This window comes from Cetorhinus maximus, chromosome 10 (genome assembly GCF_964194155.1).
Source record: "Cetorhinus maximus chromosome 10, sCetMax3.hap1.1, whole genome shotgun sequence".
Classification (NCBI taxonomy): Eukaryota; Metazoa; Chordata; class Chondrichthyes; order Lamniformes; family Cetorhinidae; genus Cetorhinus; species Cetorhinus maximus.
Genome location: NC_135888.1, coordinates 98,169,230 through 98,194,255, shown reverse-complemented (window position 1 = coordinate 98,194,255; position 25,026 = coordinate 98,169,230). Strand labels below are relative to the sequence as shown.

The following is a 25,026-nucleotide window of genomic DNA, read 5'->3' as shown; positions in this document are numbered from 1 at the left end:
AATGCATAAGTAATATGGTGTGAAAACACTCCATCGTGGTCGGCGGGTAAAACACTGGTTTACCCGCCCGCTACCACACATAGGGCGGAATCGTCCCAGATTTGACTATGTCAAACTTCTAAGAATATATCAGATTGAACAAAAATGAAAAGGACATGGGAAAAAATCAGGCACATGGGATTAGCACTGTTGTGTGTGTGGAGGATGAACAACAATGGGGACCCGTTAAGCCAAATGGCATGTTGCTGCATTTTAATTTCTATGTAATTTTCAAAAGCAATGCTTATTTTACATAGTATTGGGTGCAAAGCAATACATAACTTAATTTTTTAATATTTGGTTTTTACATACTTTATCAGCAAAGCACAATTTCAGTACATGCAATTGCAAAATGAACTGTAAAATCATTTCATTCTTGCTCCTTTATTTCATTCACAAGCTTGAATAAATCCCCTCAACCCACAAAATATATAGATATACAACTGCAGTAAGCATGATCACTGCAGATACCCTCAACAAACTGAAAAATTAAAGTGATCATTTGTAAAAGTCATAGATAATCTAAAAATCATGAAAATACAGAATATAGGCTTTTTCTGTAGCTGTAAATATTGCACTACTGTATTGATTCATTCCACCCAGCTGGTGTAAACATCAGTTCCCTTTCAGCTTTTAAATCAAGGCAGCTCCAAGAATGAGATGTAGTTTCTCCATTGATAGAATACTGAGGATGAGGTATTTAGAAGTGTATACCTTCTATGTATAACATTACATAGATTTAAAATCAAATATGCAATATGTGCATAATCTACATCACTGCACAAGCCCCAGTTAGATAACTTCATTTAGTTACAGCTTTTACATTTCAAAAAGAAGGAAACAAAAACTAAAATGGAATATAAAAGATTGGTCAGAACATCAATCTTCAAATGCTTGCAGTTTTATGGCCTTCATTCCACAGTGACAGACTTGGCCAGGTTTCGAGGAAAATCAACCTAAAATAAAAAATACAATTTAATTAATGGACATTTAAAGTAAAGATATAGATTTCTTCACAGGCAGGGGAGAAAGCAAAGATTGACAGCAATAAAGTTGACGCTTAAGACCAAGACCACAAAGAATCTCTTCCTAACAGCACTCTGAGTGTACCTATACCACATGGGCCAGGATTCCCCGGTCGGCGAGCGGGGAACGGTGCCCGCTCGCCGACGTGGGATGACGTCGGGCGGAACCACGCCCCATTTCAATTTTCAGGTAGGCAGGGGCTCAGCAGTATCAGCTGTGCTCCTGCTGACCTGTCAATGGCCAATTGAGGCCATTGACGAAGTTATTAAACTAATTAATGGACTTGCCCATCTAACCTTAAGGTTGGCGGGCAGGCTGGGAGCCCTGGCGGGCATTAGAAAAAGCATGAAACCTCATCCACGGGTGGGATGAGGTTTTATAGAGGTTTTAAAAAATGTAATTAAAGTGTATTTAAAAGTGATGGACATGTCCCAACTCATGTGACAGTGTCACATGAGGGGACATGTCAGGGAATTTTTTTTTTTCTATTTTTCAGATTTTTTATTGTGGAGCCAATCTCCCTGAGGCGGCACTTAGCCTCAGGAAGATGAGTGCGCTCTTTTGTGCGCATGCGCGATAAAGCGCACTCTTGGCTCAGGGAATCCCCACCCCACACCCGCACAGGGAGCGCATAGCGCTTCCTTGCGGATGTCATGCTGGGCGGGCCTTAATCGACCCGCCCATGTAAAATGGTGGCGCACCCCCAATCGGGGGCGCCGATCAGAGGCACGCCTGCACGTGCCCGCTCCTAAACATCCCCCCCGATGGGGGGAAAGTTCTGCCCGTGGACTTCAGCAGTTGAAGATGGTGGCTCACCAGCACCTTCTCAAGGGTAATTAGGGATGGGCAATAAATGTTGGCCTAGTCAATGACACTCACATCCTGTGAAAGAATATATTTTAAAGATCAGCTTCGCCAAGTCATTGGCCTAATAAATAATGTGGCTCCACCTGGAGAAGCAGCAGGAAGATTACAAGTTCTCTGAGCTGGTAATTTTCTGCTCCTTGTCCAGCTAGACCAATCTACCAGCTAGGATAACCAATGGGGCTTTTAGCTGGCTAAATACCAGCAATATTCCTGTACATATATGGAAGTTCCTGAGTATTAGATAATTGATCCCCATGGATGGTAGGAGAAAAGCAAAGTGAAGAGGGAAAGACAGACAGAAAGAGAGAGAGGCAAAGAGAGAGTGATTATACAAGGACATTATGATGTTCTTGTTTTATATTGGATCTTCGTCAATGTATAATAATAGAGGATTTGCTTTTGTTATAACCTCACGGCACTGGTCATGAACCTTTAGAGGTACATTAACTGAGACATTGGTTCAAGAGACACAGCATGATATACACATGCTTTGCATTATTCCTACCCAATATACAATGGCTACAGGGCTACCTTCGTCCTTCAACTGAGTAACCTCCTTGCAGAATTCAACCAAATTCATAATCTTTTTTTCCAGAAACCATGTTGAGAGTCTTGAATAACCCCTTCTCCATCAAATTTTAAACAACTCAAAGACCCTTTATTATCTCAGGTTTCATGTAGAACTTAAGTTTATACTTAAGCTGTAAGTTTGTATCAAAACGGTACTTTTGAGAATTTATGGATATATTCACTTAAGTGGTTTGCAACTGTGTTATATATTCAGCACATCTTAAGATATACAATCAACTCACATCATATCCTCGAAGAACAGCCAAATGGAAGGAAAGGAGCTGAAGAGGAATTACACTTAAAATACTCTGTAAACAGTCAACTGAATGTGGAATTTCAATAGTTTTGTATGCAAATTTCCTACTCTCCTCATCATTCTTTGTGCAGAGTATTATTGGGCGGCCCTAAAACAAAGAGATTAGAATTATTAAATTTATTTGTGACACCAATAAAAACTCCTGATGAAATATCTTGGATGAGGATACAATATAATACAGGTGCTTACTTTTGGATATACTAACACATCTGTATGCAATTTTGGGGAAGAGAAATTAGATTTGATATTGTATTTCTGTAAAATGTGAGCCAGCTTAAGCATTAGTTCAGACAATTACAAATGTGATGTCAATGGATCATGTAGCTAAAATTTACTGTGACAACAAAATATATTTGCATATTATGCCTGTGTACTAAAATAGTGTTCTTCAAAACATTTTAGTGGAAGCAGAACATTTTAAAGAAATTCACTGAACATGTGCATTCACATTGTCTTTCCCTACTCATTTCTGCATCCTCCAAGTGTGTAATACACACAGCATAAAATTTTCTTGTCCTTGTGAGTCAGACTAGACAATTTTCTGCAATAAGTATATATAATACATTTTCATTTCGCAGTTGTAGATAAATTTAATACACAAGCAAGATCTAGGTTTAAAAATAAGCATCCAAATCCAATTGCTGCTTTTGGGCTAATAATTTCATCAAAGTCCACCTTCATAAAAATGGCATAATATGCTAATTTATTTTGCTGTCACAGTAAATTTTAGCTACACGATCCAAAGACATCACATTTGCAATTGTCTGAACTAATGCTTAAGCTAGCTCACATTTTACAGGAATGTAATATCAAATCTAGTTCTCTTTCCTTTCCCCAAAAATTGCATACAGATGTGTTAATAAATCCAAAAGTAAGCATTTATCCAGTATACCAGGTTATTTATGGGCTCAATTTTTCACAACAATACAAAAACATCATGCTGCATTTAATCGTGATCAAAAAGTTAAAATTCTACTATATTTTCAAGTAATATTTTACTCTGTCAATTGAACAGGATAACAGGATAGCACACAAAACATTAAAACTAGCACTGTCACTCAGGGCAGGTGGTGGCATAGTGGTATTGTCACTGGACTAGTAATCCAGAAACCCAGGGTAATACTCTGGGGACCCAGGGTTGAATCCCACCACGGCAGGTGGTGTTATTTGAATTCAATAAGTATCTGCAATTATTGCTGATTGTCATAAAAACCTATCTGGTTCACTAATGTCCTTTAGGGAAGGCAATCTGCTGTCCTTACCTGGTCTGGCCTACAGACCAGGCCCATGTGGCTGACTCTTAAAAATGTCCTCTGAGCAAGGGCAATTAAGGATGGGCAATAAATGCTGGCCTAGCCAGTGATGCCCACATCCCATGAACAAATATTTTAAAAATGCAATACTAAAACAGTCTATTGCAAAAGGTAGCAATTATAGCTGTACCTGTCGTGCAGCGACTTGTTGAACAGCATTCTGACACTTGGTGTAGCATGGATCCCTCATGACAACCATTATAACAGGCATCCTTTTGTCAATTAAAGCTAAAGGACCATGTTTCAACTCTCCAGCCAGGATCCCCTCAGAATGCATGTAAGTGATTTCTTTGATTTTCTGTCAATATGACAAAAACAAAGTTAATTACTATTCAAACTTACTACTGCAATCAATGTTTCAAAGAATGGTGTACCTAATTAAAAAAAACTAGAAATTGCCAGAGTGGGGAATAGCTCATTGACATGAGCAATTGCCGATACATGAATATTTTACTGGTACTTTCACCATGGGCAGAATTTTCTCGTCGGCATGCAGGGGCAGGCCCCACACGCCAATGCGTAAAATGACACGTAGTCACGCCGGGCATGCGTTCCGACGTCACCGCACACCATCGTGATATTTCGATGGGCGGGCACGCGATGATCTTCGATGCACACCTGCCATTCATTAACAGACCTGTTAAGGCCCTTGAGCCACTAATTGACACTGATTTTTCAGATTGTCACACGGGCACAACGGACAGACCACATTTTTATAAAGCTCCTCCACGGGCGGGATAAGAGGGGTGAGCTACTTGTCTGTGTGAGCAGGAATACTTCAAATCTCTTCACAGCTGCTTGGATAGGAATAACAGGCTTCAAGTCAAGGCTCTGGAGTAAACATCATTTTTGGGGCTTTGCAGGTTTCAGGAAGCCTTCCCTTACCCTGGGAATGGGAGTTGTGCTCTCCACTGGAGGCACCTCCTCTGAGTAGGAAGGGAGGGCCAGAGGGGGGAGGAGGCCAGGAGTCCATATTCAGCCTCCAGGGGAGCCACCTTTGCGAGGACAGGTGCAGGCACAAGGGGTGCAGGGCCAACAGGAAGTGCAAGGCAGAAGGGACTACAGAAGATGCCACTATCCTGCTGCCAGGGTATACAGGCAGCGAAGCAGCTACCTCAATATGACTGAGGTACAGTGCCGAAGGAGGCTCTGTCTCTCAAGGGAGACAGTGACCTCCATCTATCAGATGATAGGCCCTGAGATCAGCTCCAACTGTGTGGATGGGCATCTCATGCCGGTGGCTCTAAAGGTCACAGCTGCCCTCAACTTCTATGCCTCCGGCTCTTTTCAGGGGTCGGTGGGTGATCTTTGCGGAGTCTCCCAGTCAGCTGTCCACACTTGTGTCAAGCAGGTGACAGACGTTGTTCAGGCGTGCATTGACTTTCATTCACTACCACTTGGTGAGGCCAGCCAGACAGAGCAAGCCAGAGGCTTCGCAGCGATTGCTCGGTTCCCCTGCGTCCAGGGTGTCCATCGACTGCACACATGTAGCCATCAAGGTCCCAGCGGGTGAGCTGGGTGCCTTTGTCAACAGGAAGGGATTCCGCTCCTTGAACATGTAGATTGTGTGTGACTAAAGGATGCAGATTCTGCAAGTCTGTGCAAGGTACCCAGGCAGCTCCCATGACACTTACATCCTGAGACACTCCCAGGTGCTGAGGCTCTTCAGTGCTCCAGCCCGGCTGGATGGATGGCTGCTGGGTGACAAGGGCTATCCCTTAAAAGGTGGCTCATGATGCCTCTCCGCCATCCAAGAACAGAAGCTGAGCAGCAGTACAATAGGAGTCACGCCTCCACGAGCGCTGTGCTGGAGAGAACCATCGGACTTCTCAAGATGCGCTTCTGATGCTTGGACCGTTCAGGGGCGTGTTCCAATACCCCCCAGACCGTGGTCACTGATAGTGGTTGCACGCTGCACACTCCACAATCTGGCGCTGGAAAGGGGGGACGCAGAGGAGAAGATGTAGACGCAGTTGCTCCAGCTGCACACGATGAGTTCAGTAGTGAGTCCGAGGATGAGCACACACAGGAGAACACTGAGGGGATAGACACTGATCCGGGAAACCTCCAGGGAGGCAGGGACACCCGGGAGGCTTTAATCCAATGAACCTTCAGCTAGCACACCACAGATGGACCTCCAACACATGCCAGGGCTGCAGACTCCATACTCGATACCTGAGAGCAACATCTGCCTGGTTAGGAACATTAACTATGTGCCTTATCAATAAAGCTCAATGACAAACAAGTCAGTCATAACATCATGGGTTTTCCTACACGTGCAGAAGTAAAGAATCACCCTGAGCCTTGTTCACAAATGAAGCATTTAATGAATTCACAAAAACAGAAAAGAAACCTAATTCAAAGGTGTTCAGCATCACACCAAATTATAATCAACTAATACGGGGCAAAATAAAACCACCAGTGAGAAGCCCGTGGTGTGCCTAAGGTGCCTTTAGTTTACGTTTTCGGGTGCTTCGTCTAGGTGTTCCCCCCTCGCTGGCACTGGCATTGGAGACAGCCTGCTCACTGTGCTGTCCTGTTGGCCTCAATGGCCTTGGCAGCCGTCCTCTGGCCCATGGAGCCTTTGATGGCCGCGCCTGGGAGGAAGTGGTCAGTTCCACAGCTGGCATCTCCCCAGTCACCGCAGCCTCATCAGATCTCACAATCACTGGCAAAGGGGAAAAGCAGCTGCTACCCTCATCCAGAGCGCCCTGAGAGGAGCCCGCAGAGACAACAGGCAGCTCGTGTGCCAACGTGAGGTTGCTTCGGTCCTTCCTGTTCACCATTGATGGATGGGCACCTAGCTGGGATACTCGGTGCCCAATCCATCTCCCACACTGGCACTGACCAGCTGAGGTCAATGCCGCTGTGAGGGATTGCAGGTCCGAGCGCAACCCCAGGAAGCCCTGATTGTTCTCCTGGAGGAGCCTGTCCACAAGAGTCACCACTCTCTCTGTGGAGGAGGACGTGTGCTCGGCCATGAGGGTCATTGCATTGCTCACACTCATATGGACTCCTCCATCACGGAGACCATGTCACGCATAGCCTCATGTATCTCTGCCAGATCCTCCCACAGACCCTGGGACTTCCAGGGACGACTCCAGAGGCACATCATCAGCAACCGACTCAGCATGTTCCTGGTCCCCAGCATTCCTCTGACTGCTGGTGCCCTGGGCAGTCTCTGTCTCCGCCTGCACCTCAAACGAGTGTGAAGTGCCCTCACTGCTGTGTCCTGGGACACTAGCCAACAATCTAATTTCCATTGAGGTGCTAGTATCTCTGCTGGTGCCTGCCTGGCAGAGATGATGTGACGCTGGTGCTTCTAATTCTTCTGGGCCCTCAGGTGTTAGAGGTGGCCTCCTCCTCCCGGCCCTGCTCCGGTGATGCTGAAGGAAAGAACAAGGACATTTGATTAGTTGAAATCACAGAATCACAAAATCACAGAGTGCAGAAGAGGCCCTTCAGCCCATCGAGTCTGCACCGAGTCAAGACAATGTGAATGTGCATGCCTGGTCCCTGGATCAGTATGCACTCATCCTTCCATAGTCAATGGGAAACCCATGTTGGAAGCTTAAATCACTAAACACTCAACAGTGGAACGGTTGCTGGGACAGACATGGTAACCTCAGTGCACGGCACTCTTACCTCCCCCAGGCACCCCAGCCTCACTGCCACCGGTGGACCTGGGCGCATGGCGCATCTCCAGCTCGTATCTGGTTATAATGGCCAACCAGGCCTGGCCTCCGCCAGTCCACATCCTCTCAGTGTTATTGTGTGCGGTCTTCTCCTGAAAAGGAGAGGGGAGCATTGATCAGTCCACCCTGTACCTGGATTCCCACCGCATCCCTGCCAACCCCACCTGAGTGAAACATTGCAGGGCTCCAGTGAATCGTGACCCTGCAGCTGCCGCACACTCACACGAAGCAGCCAGGGCTGACCCCACCCCGCCTTGCCCACATGCTGCCTCCATCACATTTGCCAGTCACACCTGGGCGCATGGTTTCACCCTGCAAAGCGAGGGCGCACAAGCACGTGGAATGGCAAGGGCAGCAGATGGATGGGTGCCCCGCCACCTGCAAGTTCCCCTCCCAGCATGTCAGCAGTCTGACTTTGACATGTTTTGGAGTTCCAGCACTGCGTCTAGGTGCAGATCCTTGAAGTAGCCCTCAAAACAGTACTGTGGCTATCAGTCTACCACATGCACGAGTGCAGAATCCAGCTCAGCACAGCCCTCTCAGGGTGAACTAGGCATGGGCAATATCTGCTGACCCACCCAGAGAAGGAAACATGACGTGAATGATTCAATGCAGTGACTACATTCAGAGTTTGGCGGGGGGGGGGGGAGCCATGCCAACACGGTACTCACCCTTCCCGAGCGCAAGAGGTTGTTGAAACGCTTGTGGCACTGAACCCAGGTGTATCGCACCACGTTGTGTGAACTCACTAACTCTGCCACCTCCTCCCAGGCAAGTTTGGTCCTGCAGTGGGGGCCTTCTCATCCCGTCCCTGGGAACGAAGATCTCACGCCGTGCAGCCACCTCCTCGAGGGGGGCAGCAAGGCACTCATCTGAAAAGCGAGGGGCACAGTGCCCTGCTGACCTGCCCTCCTGCCTAGCCTGCTCATCAGCAGCGCTCTGGGGAGCCTTTCTGCTGGCCATGGTTCACAGCCTTTGCAAGGCTACAGAAGCGCTCTTTAAACAGGCCACAGGTTTCCATTGGACCCAGTGGTCAGTGCAGTCCCACCACCGCCCGCTCACTCCCACTGCCCTCGGGTGCCATGTTTCACGCTGGGCAGGCCTTAATTGGCCCACCCGCACCCGTTCCCGACCGACCCCTCCGACGGGGAGAAAATTCTCCCCCATATATTTTAAAGACTGCGATAAACAAATATCTAAATTTGCAGATGATACAAACTTAAGAGGCATTGTAAGCTATATAGGTGTGATCAGAAAGTTATATAACTTAGACAAGATTAAGTGATTCAGTAAAAATATGTCATGTTGAGTTCACTGTGGGGAAGTGTGAAGTCATCCACTTCAGATCCAAGAAAGACAAATCAGAGTATTTTCAGTTCTGATGAAAGGTCATCGACCTGAAACGTTGGTTCTGTTTCTCTCCACAGATGCTGTCTGGCCTACTGAGCTTTTCCAGCACTTTTTGTTCTTGTTTCAGACTTCCAGCATCCCCAGTATTTTGTAGAATTTTTTTTAATGGGAGATACTTGGAGCTGTGGAGGAGCAAAGGGATTTAGGTATCTATTCTACAAATCACTTAAAAAGCTTGTACAGAGGTACAAAAAAGCAATCAAAAGATGCATGGAATATTGGCCTTTAGCTGAAGGAAGCTGGCATACAAAAGTGAGGAAGTGATGCTGTAACTGTAGAGTCTTAGACATCAGCTGGAGTACTGTGTACAGTTTTGGGCACTTCAGCCATAAGATGTAGGAGCAGAAGTAGGCCATTCAGCCCATCCAATCTGCTCTGCCATTCAATGAGATCATGGCTGATCTGATAATCCTCAACTCCACTTTCCTGCCTTTTCCCCATAACCCGTGATTCCCTTACTGATTAAAAATGTCTAACTCAGCCTTGAATATACTTAATGACCTAGCCTCTACAGCCCTATGCAGTAAAGAATTTCACAGATTAACTACCCTCTGAGTGAAGAAATTCCTCTTAATCTCTGTCTTAAATGGGCAACCCCTTACTCTGAGATAATGCCCTCTAGTCCTAGACTCTCCCACAAGGGGAAACAACCTCTCAGCATCTACCCTGTCAAGTCCCCGAAGAATCTTATGTTTCAATAAGGTCGCCTCTCATTCTTCTAAACTCCAGTGAGTACAGGCCCATCCTACTCAACCTCTTCTCATAAGAAAATCCCTCCATACCCAGGATCAACCTAGTGAACCTTCTCTGGACTGCCTCCAATGCCAGTATATCGTTCTTTAGATAAGGGGACCAAAACTGTTCACAGTATTCTAAGTGTGGGATAACTAGTGCCTTGTATAGTTTTAGCAAGACCTCCCTGTTTTTATACTTCATTCCCTTTGAAATAAAGGCTAATATTCCATTTGCCTTCCCTATTACCTGCGGAACTTGTATGCTGGCTTTTTGAGATTCATGCACGAGGACCCCCAAATCCCTCTGTGCTGCAGCTTTCTGCAGTCTTTCTCCATTTAAATAATATTCAGCTCCTCTATTCCTCCTGCCAAAGTGCATAACCTCACATTTTCCCACATTATATTCCATCTGCCAAGTTTTTGCCCATTCACTTAACCTGTCTATATCCCTCTGTAGACTCCCTGTGTCATCCTCACCGCTTGCCTTCCCACCTATTTTTGTGTCATCCACAAACTTGGTGTCATGGGCCTGAATTTTTCAGTCGGCATGTGGGGGCAGGCCCGACACACTGGAGTGTAAAATGATGTGCAATGACATTGGTTGTACACTGTCTCACGATGTTTCATTTGGCGGGCATGCAGCCAACTCTGGCGCACGCCCACCGGTATTTAAACGGCCTATTAAGGCCATTAAGGGATTAAGTAAGGTCATTGTTGATGCTTCCCATCCAACCTTAAGGTTGGTGGGCAGGCGAAAAGGCCAAGCGGCCTTCACGTTTTTTATGAAACCTCATCCATGAGCAGGATGAGGTTTCCTAAAGCTTTTATTAATTGAATAAAATTTCTTCATCAAATATAAAAATATGTCCCACTTCATGTGACACAGTCACATGATGAGACATGTTTAAATAAATTTTTGATCCATTTATTTATTTATTTGAAAACCGCTTCAATCTCCCTGAAGCAGCTCCGTGTCAGGGAGATGAAGCAATCTTTCGCGCACATGCACGAAAGAGCGCTGGCCCCGACACTCTCCTTCCTCCGCCCGCACATGTAGCGCTTTGCGGTTTGCGTCTTAATTGGCTCGCCCACGTAAAATGGTGTCCAGCACTATTGTGCAAGTGGACATTTCCAAGCGTCTGCAATTTTGAAGGAGGTGGGGTGGGTTTTGGTAGGCAACATAAATTACACCAACAGAGAGGTGTTGTGAGCCATGATATGGAGATGGGAACTGTGTGAATGGTCAGTGCAAAAGCTGTTTCCTACTTCACACATCAATATGAAATGTTGTGTCTTAAGCTATATCTATTTTTACTACTGTAAGTGGTGGTAGAGCTTCGATTTGAAAATTAGGTGACCATTAAATAATGTGGTCGCCAGGTTGTTACTTCTGACAACTGGCGAGATGTCCAAGAAAAGAACAGCATTGTGAAAATGGAAAGGTTTTCAGATGCATTAGAGTAAATCATTCACTGGATCAAGTGCTTTTCTGTATGATACAATATCGAAAGCCTAGCCCAGTCTGAAATCCAGATCCGATTGTGTAAAATGTCCCCACTGCCTTCACTTTTTCCTGGAAGTTCAGCTCAGCCATCTGCTTGGATGTTTCAAAGCTTTGGCAGATGGCTGAGCTTCTGACTATCTTCAAAGGCTCTAATGCAGGCTTGTCTGATCTGCGGCCCACAGAAGCCTCTCTATGTGGCTCTTGGAGCGATTGTTGAAAATGCTGGTAAGACCGCTCAATGAGTTTGAAGATTTCTAATCACAGTCTGTTTCTCTCCCGCGTTTGCTGCTGATAAGCTCAATAGTGAGTTCCTTCTACAAGATGCATTGCAGAAACTCACCAAGGCTCCTTAGGCAGCACCTTCCACACCCACGACCACTACCATCTAGAAGGACAAGGGCAGCACACATATGGGAAACTCCCCTCCAAGCCAATCACCATCCTATCTTGGAAATATACCACCATTCCTTCACTGTCACTAGTTCAAAATCCTGGAACTCCCTCCCTAACAGCACTGTGGGTGTACCTACACCACATGGACTGCAGCAGTTCAAGAAGGCAGCTCACCACCACCTTCTCAAGGGCAATTAGGGATGGGCAATAAGTGCTGGCGTAGCCAGCGAAACCCACCTTTTATGAATGAGTAAAAAGTGAGAAACAGGCTGTGATAGGAGGACCAGCGAACACCGGCAACTGCGAGCATGCAGAAAGAGAGTATGTGCGTGTATGTGTCTCTGCAGCGAGCGAGGCCTCTGCTCACCACTTTCCTGTGGCTTTGACCAGTTTCACCCGGCCCCTGGTGCTTTGGCCTGCCTCCAGCTGTTTTCCTTCGGTTCTCCCCATGTTCCCCCAACTCTCCCTGCATTCCCCCAGGTCTCAGCCCTCTCCGCGGTAGGCACTTGCATTCGAGCACCGCTAGAACTCAGGTCTCGCTCCAGGTCTCTCTTTTGCTCTCATCACACCTACTGCCCCCAACACTCCCCCGCCAAGTCAATTTAGTGAGTGAAGGCAAGTAAGTGAGTGTGAGAGTCAGGGTAGGTGAGTGAGTGTGAGGGCGGGTGAGCGAGTGTGTGTGAGAGGTGAGTGAATTCGTGTATGTGTGTACGCGAAACAGGGGTGTGTCTGTGAGAGAGGTGTGAGTATGTGTGTTTGCGTGCGAGGGGTATGTGTGTGTGAGAGAGATAGAGAGAGAGAGAGAGGGGTGTGTGTGTATGTGCGTGTGTGTGTCTGCATGAGGGAGGGGGTGAATGCAAGGGGAGTGTGTGTGTGTGTGTCTAGCTCACTCCCAGTCTCAGGGTTCTCATTCACCCTGACACCCACACACCAACAGGTACTCTCACCCACTCACAGTAGGTGAGGGTGTGAGTGAGTGAGCACCCTCACCTAGGCACACTCTCACCCTTCCACACTCTAATGGTCGTCTTTATTACTCATTTTTTAATTATCAATTTATTGTTGTGACTTTGTTTTGCTCAGCAAGTTGTTTCTTTTAATTTTTCTTTTGAAATTCATGTTCACTGTTGTGCCAAGCCTTATCTTCCCAAAATTTGCTCATCCGTTCCCCCTCGTACCCCCCTCCCTGCTGAGTGTGAAAAAAATTGAAACGTGTCCCCTCCCCCCACGTGAAAAGGCTGCTCTAATGGATTCTACTCAGGAGGGCATGTTTACACAGCTATCCAGGGGAAAGTGAGCTTGTTTACTTTGATAGGTGTATGAGCTTCTGAAGAGGATAATGGTTTTTAAATTGGTTTTCAAGTAATGTTTGTTTATCTTGACAGATTTATGAGCTTGACTTCTAAATTTTATGATGGCACTTATGAGCTCCATTTATAGTGGATACTGGGTGAGTGGAATGGGGGGGTTCAGCAGTTATTGGGATTAGGGGTGAGAGGGGTAAGGGAAAGGATAGGGGTGAGGAGGTGAGAAGATAAAGGAGGTGCAGGGTGTGAGGGTTAAGGGGGACTTACACTGATCTCCAGAACTGAACCAATGGGCGGAATCGTCCCAGATTTGCACTAGGTTTGGTAGCGGACGGGAATAACGACGTTTTACCTGCCGGCTGCTATGGCGGCTTTTCACGCCATATCATCCCAAACATGCCACATTAATTATGCAATCCTAGGAAACATGCCGTTTCCATGATGGGCGGACACTCATTCACCCACCAAGCCATCACCTCACCGCTTCATCACGCCGGGCGCCATATTTAAAGTGCAGCCACGCACACACCTCTCAGTGCTTCCAGCCCACGACTGCTGCAAAGAAGACATGGCCCTGAAAGGCAAAAAGACTGCAGCCCCCAGGTTCAATGACCCGTCCCTCGAGCCCCTTTTGGACACAGTGGAGGCTTGCAGTGATGTCCTCTACCCCCATTTCACAGGCCACTGCCATGCACTAATTATCTCTCCTTGCCTTGCACATCTGCCAAACAGCTGAGATGGAGTCCATGACCCAGGGCCTCCAATCAAGCCCCAAAGAAACCTCTGAAGAGGAATCTGAAGGCACCCTCCTTGACGTCCCATCACAGCGCTCACCCACACACTCCACCAGCGCAGAGACACACACCTCGGTGGAACCCAGCTTTAGAGTAGAGTAGATCACAATCTAGCGAGCACATCGCACTTTCTGATCCACAACAGGTGGCGTCAGGGACATCCCAGAACCCCGACACTCAGAGGACTGCTGGAGGCCAGAGATTTGCTGAGTCTGAGTCAGATGATGAGCCTCTGGATTCGGTCATGTCACAGTTGCTGGAGCTGAAAAGGCAAGCTCGGGGACATCAGGAAGGGATGTCTGCTGCACTCCTCAGATTGCAAGGCACGATGGAGGAGTCCGTCTGCCTTCAGGCTGAGGTGGTAGTACCAGCATGTCAATGCACCGAGGTCAACACTGGTAGGATGACAGCCACCATGGAGACCTTGGTCCAGGATGTCACTCTTGTACTGCAGTGAGGGCTGAACTCAATCGCTGACGCCATAGTTTGCCTTCAACAGTGTGAATGTGAGAGGGGTGCAGGGCAGCCCGATCTCACTCCAACTATCCCTTCTCCTCATGGAGTCGGCCAGAGTCCTTGGGCACCTACAGGGAGGGGGATCAGCAGGTGAACCCCCGGGGCCATCCATCCAGGTGACTCCAGGACTGTCCAGCCCATCGGAATCCGTGTGACTCCAGTAGCTCCAGTTCCACAGGCCGAGGAGGGTGCCATTGCCACACAGCAGGACCCCAAATGCACGCTGGGACCCTCTGGGTCTCAGCCCTCCAGAGGATGCCCGCCGAGGTCATTGCAGACAGGGTGTTGCAGTCAGCCAGCTGCCTCCACCTCCACTGTGGATGCCCGGGAGGCACCAAGACATAGCGGCAGGGTTAGGAAGGTTAAGAAGATGTAGTTACACAGCCTGGGCACGGGTGTTAATCACTTCTGCATAATGTTCACTATTATCAACAGACTCCCAAAAATGTCTCCCTGCCTATGGCTCCTTGTTCTGATGAGCGGTGTTCATGTCACACTGGTTGTCGGTCATCTGCAGGAATGAAAGGCGATGACTATAGACCCTGGGTGTCGCTAGGCGGCGACCAGCGACAGTTCACTGTGGCTCTTCATCAGTGTGTGTGGGAGCCTCAGCTGCTCCTTCTTCCAGAGGGTGCTGCTCCTCCCTTTGCATAGCCAGATGCCTCAGTCACTCTCTTCTATGTTGTCTTCGCTCTCTGTACACCACGGGTCTTACAACTAGTTCACAAGGCTCCATAACCCTGATGTACTCCTCCTGCAGGATGAAAGAAAGACAATGCGTGGGATAGGATGAGCATACTAAGAACTTGTCTTGGTTAAGTCTGAAGGCCTCTTAACGCATCCCAGAGAGTGCTGGCCATCACTTGGATGGCCAGAGATTAGTGCGCTGTATTGTTGCCCGAAACCCCACCTTCCTCTACTCCACTCCACCTGACCGATTGGCAGTAGCTTGGCCCATTGGACTGCATGCTGTGTTCTCAGCTCAGATGCAGGCATTCTCCTAACCCGCACTGCAAGGCTGCACTGTTAGCTTGAACCATGGGGGAGAATGGTCCAAACCAGGAGGCTGACATTCCCCGGGCTGTAAGTGCCTCCACCATGAGGTTGTACCGTGTGCTCAGTTGTCCAACTGTTCTGCAGTTCACGAAAATGGTCATTAGTTTGCAACCTGTGCCGGGGTGGGGGGGGTGGGTGGGGGGGGGGCGTGAAAAACTCTGGAACACTTGGTGGCACTTTGATGTCTCTGCATGGCTCGAGTGGGCAGATAAGCTAAAGGCCCAACTCCAATCATATCAATGTGATTGTGCCTGAACCGTCTCAGCTGCAGAGGAATGGTCACTTTATACAAGGTGTCCCTAATGCATGGCCACTTCCCTCGCCCACACAAAGCCCCCCACCCCACATGTGCTTGTGCACTACCTTCAACCACAGGGAAGCCTTTGACCCTCCCCTCCCCCCAAGTCAACTGAACTGCAGGGCAGTCTTTGCTCCCCCCCCACACCCACAAGTTGCCTCAACCATAGGGCAGCCTTTTGCCCCCCAATGCGCCTCAACGATGAAGTCCAACAGGCGTCCCTGCGAGTGCTCTACAACGTTACTTGGCTCACCTCAGAGTTCCCCTCAAAGTGCAGCCCGCCAAGTGCACACCTTTTATATGCTGCTGTGAAACACTTCGGCGTGCTATCACGCTGACATGGGCAGACGATCCAGCAGGGGGTGTATGAATCTGGCGGGCTAGCCTTATAATGATATGCTGGTGTATTACAATGATGTCCAATGGCGGGAAACGCGACCTGCCATCGACGGGCTGAGCAGACGATCACAAACTGGTTCACGACGTTGTGAAACTGATTTTTGGCCTTCTTGCCATATTGTCCACTCACAGCACTGAACACGCCCGATGCCAGCAGGCATGGAAAATTCCGCCAAATGTCTCTGCAAACAGGGTCAGGTCTTTTACCCTGGCAGCCTTGCGTCTGTTGCCTGCATCCACTTGATGAAAATCTTGCCACCGGCACTCCTGTGTAGGAGTTAGGATTGCAACATTGGGAAATTTCCCGACTCTGGATTCCTGCCTCAAAGAAAATCCAAGCCATTGTCCAATGAATGTGGTTTATATTCCCTTGTGTTTAGAAGTTTGAGGGGTGATTCAATCAAGCTATTTAAAATGATAAAGGGATGTGATAGGGCAGATACAGAGAAACTACTCTCTGGTGGGGAAGTCATGGACAAAGGGGCATTATACAAAAATTAGAGCTAAATCAGGAGGCATTTTCTCATGCAAAGGGTGGTGCAAATACAGAAAACTCTCCTTCAAAAGATTTTGAATATTTTGCCATTAAAATTTTCAAGCCAGAGATTGATTTTTTTAAGCTCAGGGTATCAAGTGGCATGGAGCAACAGTGGATTAATGGAATTGAAGTACAAGCCAGCCACGGTCTAATAAAACGGTGGAATGGAATTGCAGGGAAACTCCTATACATATGTATATGGGGGAAAAATGCAAATTAAGAAAGGGAAGCTAAAGTAAATGTTCAGTTTTTTTTTCTAGAACATCAGGGACAAAAGAGTGACATTATTGGTATTGATATGGAGAGACTGCATAAAAATGACCAGAACCAGCATCAAGATGCATGGTTATGAAGATAAAATGCCTAAGGAATGAAGTTAAGAATGTACAGAATAGACTTATTTAACTAGGTCACAGGCTGGCATTATATAACAAGCATTGCGAGATTGGAACAGAGAAAAAGTAGTAAAAACAATACTGGTACATGTTAGTGATAAAGGCAAGTAACAACTTGCCATTCACTAGCAGTTGTTAAAATAAGAAGGTTTATGGCAAGAAAGGTATCAGGAAAGTTATTTATATTAGATTGTTGTATATTAGATTTGAAACATGCTATGACTGAATGGGCAGATCAAAAATAACCAAAAGGATGGAATGAAAGTCAAAACAATTTCGCAGAGGAAATTACTGTGGTCCTGACACAGTGAAACAGAATTGTATATCAGATTTAGAATTCAGAAATTAGGCAAAAGTGGGTTCTGATGATCACTGAATAGTTATTTAATCATGTGAAAATGGTTAGGGGATATATGGATGGAAAACATAGCAACCATTTTGAGCTTTGGGAATCAAATGAAACTGGACTTTTTAAAAATAGATTTTACACAACGCCAAAACAAAAATTCCTTATGTGAAACTGAAGTTGGGGAAGTGGGTTGAGAAAAAAGGAAAGAGAGCAAGATCAAGTCCTCAGTGTCTGAATAATGCAGTCATTTAAAAAATCCAAAGATCAAACAGAAATATTATAAGCTATCCAAGGAAATAAAAACTGTACTGGCAGCTATTCAAAAATTAAATGGTAACTTAAAAGAGATATCAAAAGTGCAAAAAGGACAACAATCATGGGTTGTAGGTAATAGCAAAAGAGAGCCAAGTAAACTAAATTATGCAAGAACCACAATTTTAAAAAGGTTATTAGGCTGTCACTTGCCATCATTTAACAGAATATTTTAAAATGATTGTGAGTTATGTCCATTATAGGGAATCAGGACATCAAATAGTGTTGTAGCACAGAAACAAGATATTTTGCTCATCAGCTGTGCCACCAGCCTAATCCATTTCAATTGCATATTCTGCCATTGAGGTATAGACTCATAGATGTTTACAGCACAGAAGGAGGCCATTTGGCCCATCGTGTCCACGCCGATCAACAAGAATCTAACTACACTAATCCCATTTACCAGCGCTTGGCCCATAGCCATGGAGGCTATGGCAATGCAAGTAAATATCTAAATACTTCTTAAATGTTACAAGAGTTTCTGACTCAACCACAACTTCAGGCAGTGAGTTCCAGACTCCCACCACCCTCTGGGTGGAAAATATTTCTCATCAACTCTCCTCTTAGCCTTCTACCCCTTACCTTAAATCTATGCCCCCTGGTTATTGACCCCTCTACTAATGGAAAAAGTACTTACCTATCCATCCTACCTATGCCGTTCATAATCTTATACACCCCCATCAGGCTCCCTATCAACCTTCGCTGCTCCAAGGAAAACAATCCCAGCCTAGTATATAGCATAGTGGTTATGTTATGAGACTAATAATCTGGTGATAAGAGCTCAAATCCCATCATAACATCTGAGGAATTTAATTCAGTTAAAAATTTATTGCATTTGGTGAACCTTATAAAATCTGCAATAAAAAGTATCAGTAATAGTTAAGTGCTTTTCAGTGACCACAAAACTACGAGATTGTTGCAAAAGCCCAACTAGTTCATTTACGTTATTTAGGGAAGGCAATCTGCTGCCCTTACTCAGTCTGGCCTATGTGTGGCTCCAGACCCACAGTAATGCAGCTGACTTTTAACTTCTCTGTGAAATGGCCTAGCGAGCCATTCAGTTCTATTAACAGAAATTCACTCCCTGATCCAGGACAACTAGGGACGGACAATAAATGTTGGCCTTAGCAGCAACGACCACATCTTGTGAATGAATTAATAATAACATTTCTTTTGATGTAACTATCTAATTCTCTTTAACTAATTCAACCATAGACTTCTAGCCTAAGCAGTCAATGTTATGCAAATTAGCTTTGCCTTGAAGAAGGATTCAATTAATTTATGAATGGAAGGGAAGATGATAATACAGAACACTTACATTTGAAGAATACAGAGAACATTAGAGTCTTATATTGCAAATAATGATGAATAGGAATCAAGGATTGCTTTTGTGGAGCGTCTACTTACTAAAGCTCCTTCTAGGCATGTAGCATAATGATACCCACGGCCCATGATTAGGAGCGATTTGTGCTGGAACAGCTCACGGGCTAGTAGCTGAATCTTTTCATCCAAGGATAACACTTCTTTAATCAAGTCTAAGAGAATTTATGTGGAATAATGACAGGTTAATAATACAAATGAAGGCAGTTAAGGGTTAATAGTAACTACATCTTACACGCAGCTGTTCACAAGCATTTATCTCCTAAATATTACAAGACATGTAAAAACTGCCAAGGCAACATACGTACAAACATTTAATATGGAAAATATATTTTCAAATAGAATGATTTAAGTTTACTGTAGAGATGGAGGTCATTTGACCCATCTCCAAGCCAGATCGTTTCCAGGCCAATTTAAAACTAGTCCCAATAATTTGCTCTCCCTCCATCACCACCACTGTTTTAAATATTTATACTTCCTGTGGCACTGCATTCCATACTCCAGCAATCTTCAATACAAAGAAAGTTCCCCTGAACTTCTCATTCTTGTGGCAATCTTAAATTGATGATTCCTTTTTATCAAGTCCCCAACCACAGGAAATAGTCTTTGCCAATTATTCTTTCAAAATCCTTTGTAATTTAAAAAAAACCTCCATCAAATGTGATTTTACTTTTCTCTTCTGCTGTGGAAATAGTCCTAGTATCTTGGGTCACTCAGTATCAAAAGTTACTTCTCCTAACTATAGGTTTCCATGTTTGGCATCATTCTAGAAAAATTACACTATATTCTCTGTAACTTTACTCCCTCTTTACAATGGAAATGCCCAAATCTGCACACAGTAACCTGTGGGCTAACCAATATCAGTAACAAATTATTTCATTACCTTTGTTCTCACCAAGCTATTTATAACCTGCCCAAAATATCATTTAATCCACAATTTAAACTTGGGGCTTGAGTGTGGTATTTGGGTGAGAGCAGGCTGAAATTACAAGGTCGCACTGACACAAGATCTGGATCATTGTGACTCCAGGCCTCATCACCATCTTCTAAGAATGACTCCAGCCTGAATCCAGCTAAAATGACAAGGTGGGTGGGAGTTCAGGCAGCAGGAGGCCGCGGCCAGATACTTGAAGGAATAATCTCCAACATTAAGTAAAATCGAGTAAGTAGCATGGAGGCCAGCTCATGGGAATACAGCTAGACAAAGTACTGAGCTCGTAAATTTGGTGAGTAAGGGAACTTGGCCCAGAGGGGTAAAAAGGTGCTTACAGAGCAAGGACTGGTCCGAGAAAGGGAGTGAGAGACAGTGAGACCTGAGAGCTGAAGTCCAGAGGAATTAATTACGTAAACAAGTAAGTGATTGGCTGGTGAGTTTTAAGGTTCCTTTTTACTCTAAACTGGGGGAATAGTTTCAAGTAGTACCATGGAGATATTAATATTGTATTAAATTTATAGCTTAACTAGTTAAACTACTTAATGTAACTACAAATTATCAATGAATTGTATTTCTAAACCTGAAACCCTAATTAGTTAAACAATATACAGTGAAGACACAGGGCAGGTGATATGTTGCAGCTGTAACATGTTGGAAGCTGGTGGACTCCAGTGTGATCCACAGCAACCACATCTGAATTAAGTGTCTGCAGCTCGAGAAACTTCAGCTCAGGACTGAGGAGTTGGAATCCAAGCTTCAGACATTGCGATGCATCAGGGAAGGGCAAAGATACTGGGATACTTTGTTGCAGGAGGCAGTCACATCCCTTAGGTAAATCAGATTTATTCCACGGTCAGGGACAAGATGTTGTGGCTATGAGTGAGGCAGGAATTAGCACTGGAGGAAGTCAGCTTTTGCAATTGCCCAACAGATTTGAGGTTCTTGCATCCTGTGTGGACAAGATCAGGGACTGCAGGAAGGTTGAGCACATTGACCACAACACCGTGATGCAAGGAGCCATTCAAGAGGGCAGAGTGAAAAGGAATGTAGCTGTAAGTAGGGGACACTGTAGTTGGGGGATAGATGCTATTCTCTGCGGCTGACAGCTTGAGTCCCAAAGGCTGAGTTGCCTGCCTGGTGCCAGGGTTAAGGACATCTCCTTGGGTTTGGAAAGGAAATTGAAGTGGGAGGGGAAGGATTCAGCTGTCGTGGTCCACATAGTTCCACCTAAGTCGTTGGTACCTAAGGAAAAGATTCTGCGAAGGGAGTATAAGCAGCTAGGGGCCAAATTAAAAAGCAGGACCACAAAGGTAATAATCTCTGGATTACTGCCTGAGCCACTAACAAATTAACATAGGGTTAACAAAATAGGAGAGTTGAATGCATAGTTCAAAGATTGGTGTGGGAAAAATGGGTTTTGATTCATGAGACATTGTCACCAGTACTGGGAAAGAGGGAACTGGACCAATGGAATGGACTACACTTGAACTGTGCTGGGACCAGAGTCCTGGCGAATGGTAAAAGCTAGGGCTGTAGAGAGGACTTTCAAGAAAAGACAAGGGAGGAATTTTACTCCAACGGGATTTTACGGTCCCGCTGAATTCAATGGACTTTTGAACGGCTCACTGCATTTTATGGCCCCACCGCTACTGCGACGGGGCTGTAAAATCCCCCCCAAAGTAATAATACATGATAGTGATAAGGCTAATGATGAGTGTGACAGGAAAGGACAAAAGCATACAATCATAGGAGTATAACAGCAAAAACGGCCAAAGTGGGGAAAATGGTAATAAGACAGGATTAAAGGCTCTTTAGCATAGGTGCTAGACTGGGTCTGCGGCAGGTAGTGAGGAAACCAGCAATAGGGGAAAAAAAACAGAAAATGCTGGAAAAACTTAGCAGGTCTGACAGCTTTTATCATAGGGAAAAACATACTTGACCTCATCCTCACCAACCTGCCTGCCGCAGATGCCCAGGACAGTATCGATAGGAGTGACCACCGCACAGTCCTTGTGGAGATGAAGTCCATGGACAGAATTATCCCCCCATCGGGGGTATGTTGAAGAGCGGGCACGTGGAGACGCGCCTCCGATAGGTGCCCCCAATTGGGGGCGCGCCGCCATTTTATATGGGCAGGCCAGTTAAGGCGTCCATACGGAAGCTCTGTGCGCTCCCTATGTGGGCGGGGGGAATCCCTAAACCCGAGAGTGCGTTCTTTCGCGCATGCGCACAAAAGAGTACACTCATCTCCCTGAGGCTAAGTGCAGCCTCAGGGAGATCGGCTGCACGTTGAAAAATATTAAAAATAGAAAAAAAAATCCCTGACATGTCCCCTCATGTGACAGTGTCACATGAGTTGGGACATGGCCATAACTTTTAAAAACTTTAATTAAATTTTTTAAAACCTACATGAAACCTCATCCTGCCCGTGGATGAGGTTTCATGCTTTTTCTAATGCCCACCAGGGCTCCTGGCCTGTCCGCCAACCTTAAGGTTGGACGGGCAGGTCCATTAATTACATTAATGGCTCTGTCAATGGCCTCAATTGGCCATTGACAGGTCGACGGGCGCACAGCTGATTTTGCTGCACCCCCGCCTACCTGAAAAATTAAATAGGGCGCGGTGACATCGGGAGTTCTGCCCAACGTCACCGTGTATCATTTTACGCATCGGCGAGTGGGCCCCGCCCCCTGCTCGCCGACGGGAAAATCCTGGCCCATCTTCACATTGAGGATACCCTCCATTGTGTTGTATAGAACTACCACCATGCTAAATGGGATAGACTTCAAATAGATCTAGCAACTCAAGACTGGGCATCCATGAGTGCTGTGGGCTGTCAGCAGCAGCAATATTGTACTCAACCACATTCTGTAACCTCAAAGCTCGGCATATCTCCCACTCTACCATTACCACCAAGCCAGGGGATCAACCCTCGTTCAATGAAGAGTGCAGGACGGCATTCGAAGTACAACCCCAGGCAAACCTAAAAATGAGATGTCAACCTGGTGAAGCTACAACAGGACTACTTGCATGCTAAAAGCATAAGCAGCAAGTGATTGACAAGCTAAGAGATTCCACAACCGACGGATCAGATCTAAGTTCTGCAGTCCTGCCACATCCAGTCGTGAATGGTGGTGGAAAACGAAACAACTCACTGGTGGAGGAGTTTCCACAAATATTCCCATCCTCAATGATGGGGGGGCCTAGCAGATCACTGCACAAGATAAAGCTGAAGCATTTGCAACAATCTTCAGCCAGAAGTGCCGAATGGATGATCCATCTCGGCCTCCTCCGGAGGTCCCCAGCGTCACAGATGCCAGTCTTCAGCCAATTCGATTCACTCCACGTGATATCAAGGAACAGCTGAAGGCATTGGATACTGCACAGGTGAAGGGCTCTGATAACATTCTGGCAACAGTATGGAAGGCTTGTGCTCCAGAACTTGCCACGTCCCTAGTAAGCTTTCCAATATAGCTACAGCACTGGCATCTACCAGGTAACATGGAAAATTGCCCAGGTATGTCCTGGACACAAAAAGCAGGGCAAATTCAACCCAACCAATTACCGCCCCATCAGTCTTCTCTCCATCATCAGTAAAGTGATGGAAGGTGTCACCAACAATGCTATCAAGCGGCAATTGCTTAGCAATAACCTGCTCACTGACACTCAGTTTGGGTTCCGCCAGGGCTTCTGAGCTCCTGACCTCATTACAGCCTAATTCAAACATGGACAAAAGAGCTGAACTCCAGAGTGAGGTGAGAGTGGCTGCCCTTGACATCAAGGCAGCATTTGACCAAGTGTGGCATTAAGGAGCCCGAGCAAAACTGGAGTCAATGGGAATCAGGGGGAAAACTCTCCACTGGTTGGAGTCATACCTTGCACAAAGGAAAATGGTTGTGGTTGTTGGAGGTCATGGTTGTGGCTATTGGAAGTCAATCGCCTCAATTCCAGGACATCGCTGCAGGAGTTCCTCAGGGTAGTGGCCTCGACCCAACCATTGCAGCTGCTTCCATCAATGACCTACCTTCCATCGTAAGGTCAGAAGTGGGGTTGTTTGCTGATGATTGCACAATTTTCAGCACCATTCGTGACTCCTCAGAAACTGAAGCAATCCATGTTCAAATGCAGCAAGACCTGGACAATATCCAGGCTTGGGCTGACAAGTGACAAATAACATTCGTGCCACACAAGTACCAAGCAATGACCATCTCCAACAAGAGATAATCTAACCATCGCCCCTTGACAATCAATGGCCGTACCATCGCTGAATCCCCCACTATCAACATCCTGGGAGTTGCCATTGAACAGAAACTGAACTGGACTAGCCATATAATACTGTGACTACAAGAGGTCAGAGGCTAGTAATCCTGCAGTGAGTAGCTACACCACACGGTGTACCTATGCCACATGGACTACAGCGATTCAAAGAGGCAGCTCACCACCACCTTCTCAAGGGCAATTAGGGATGGGTAATAAATGCTGGCCTAGCCAGCGACGCCCACTTCCCATGAATGAATTTAAAAATCTGAATGCATGCAGCATTTGTAACAAGATGGATGAATTGATAGCAGAGACAAATGGGTATGATATGATAGCCATTACACAGACATGGTTGCTAGGTGACCAAGGTCAGGAACTGAATATTCAAGAGTATTTGACATTTTGGAAGGAAGAAAGGACAAAGGAAGTGGGGTAGCTCTGTTAATGAAGGATGAGATCAGTACAGTAGTGAGAAATGCCCTTGGCTCAGAAGATCAAAATGTGGAATCAGTTTGGGTGGAAATAAGAGATACTAAGGTAAAGAAGTCACCGGTGGGAGGAGTTTTTGACTCCCTGACAGTAGCTACAGTGTAGGTCAGAGTATACATCAAGAAATAATGG

General features: G+C 46.0%; 1 protein-coding gene across 1 annotated transcript in view; it reads right to left on the bottom strand.

The window, feature by feature from the left end:
* Positions 1 to 230: 230 nt before the first annotated feature.
* LOC144685341 (glutamine--fructose-6-phosphate aminotransferase [isomerizing] 2-like) overlaps positions 231 to 25,026 on the bottom strand; it is a 70,236-nt gene continuing 45,440 nt past the window's right edge. Inside the window, exons 15-18 of the mRNA XM_078549749.1 lie at positions 19,239 to 19,366; positions 4,262 to 4,429; positions 2,745 to 2,906; positions 231 to 995 (exon numbers count right to left, since the gene is read on the bottom strand). Coding sequence (XP_078405875.1) covers positions 951 to 995; positions 2,745 to 2,906; positions 4,262 to 4,429; positions 19,239 to 19,366 — 503 coding nt within the window. The 3' untranslated portion in view covers positions 231 to 950. The remainder of the gene's footprint in view (positions 996 to 2,744; positions 2,907 to 4,261; positions 4,430 to 19,238; positions 19,367 to 25,026) is intronic.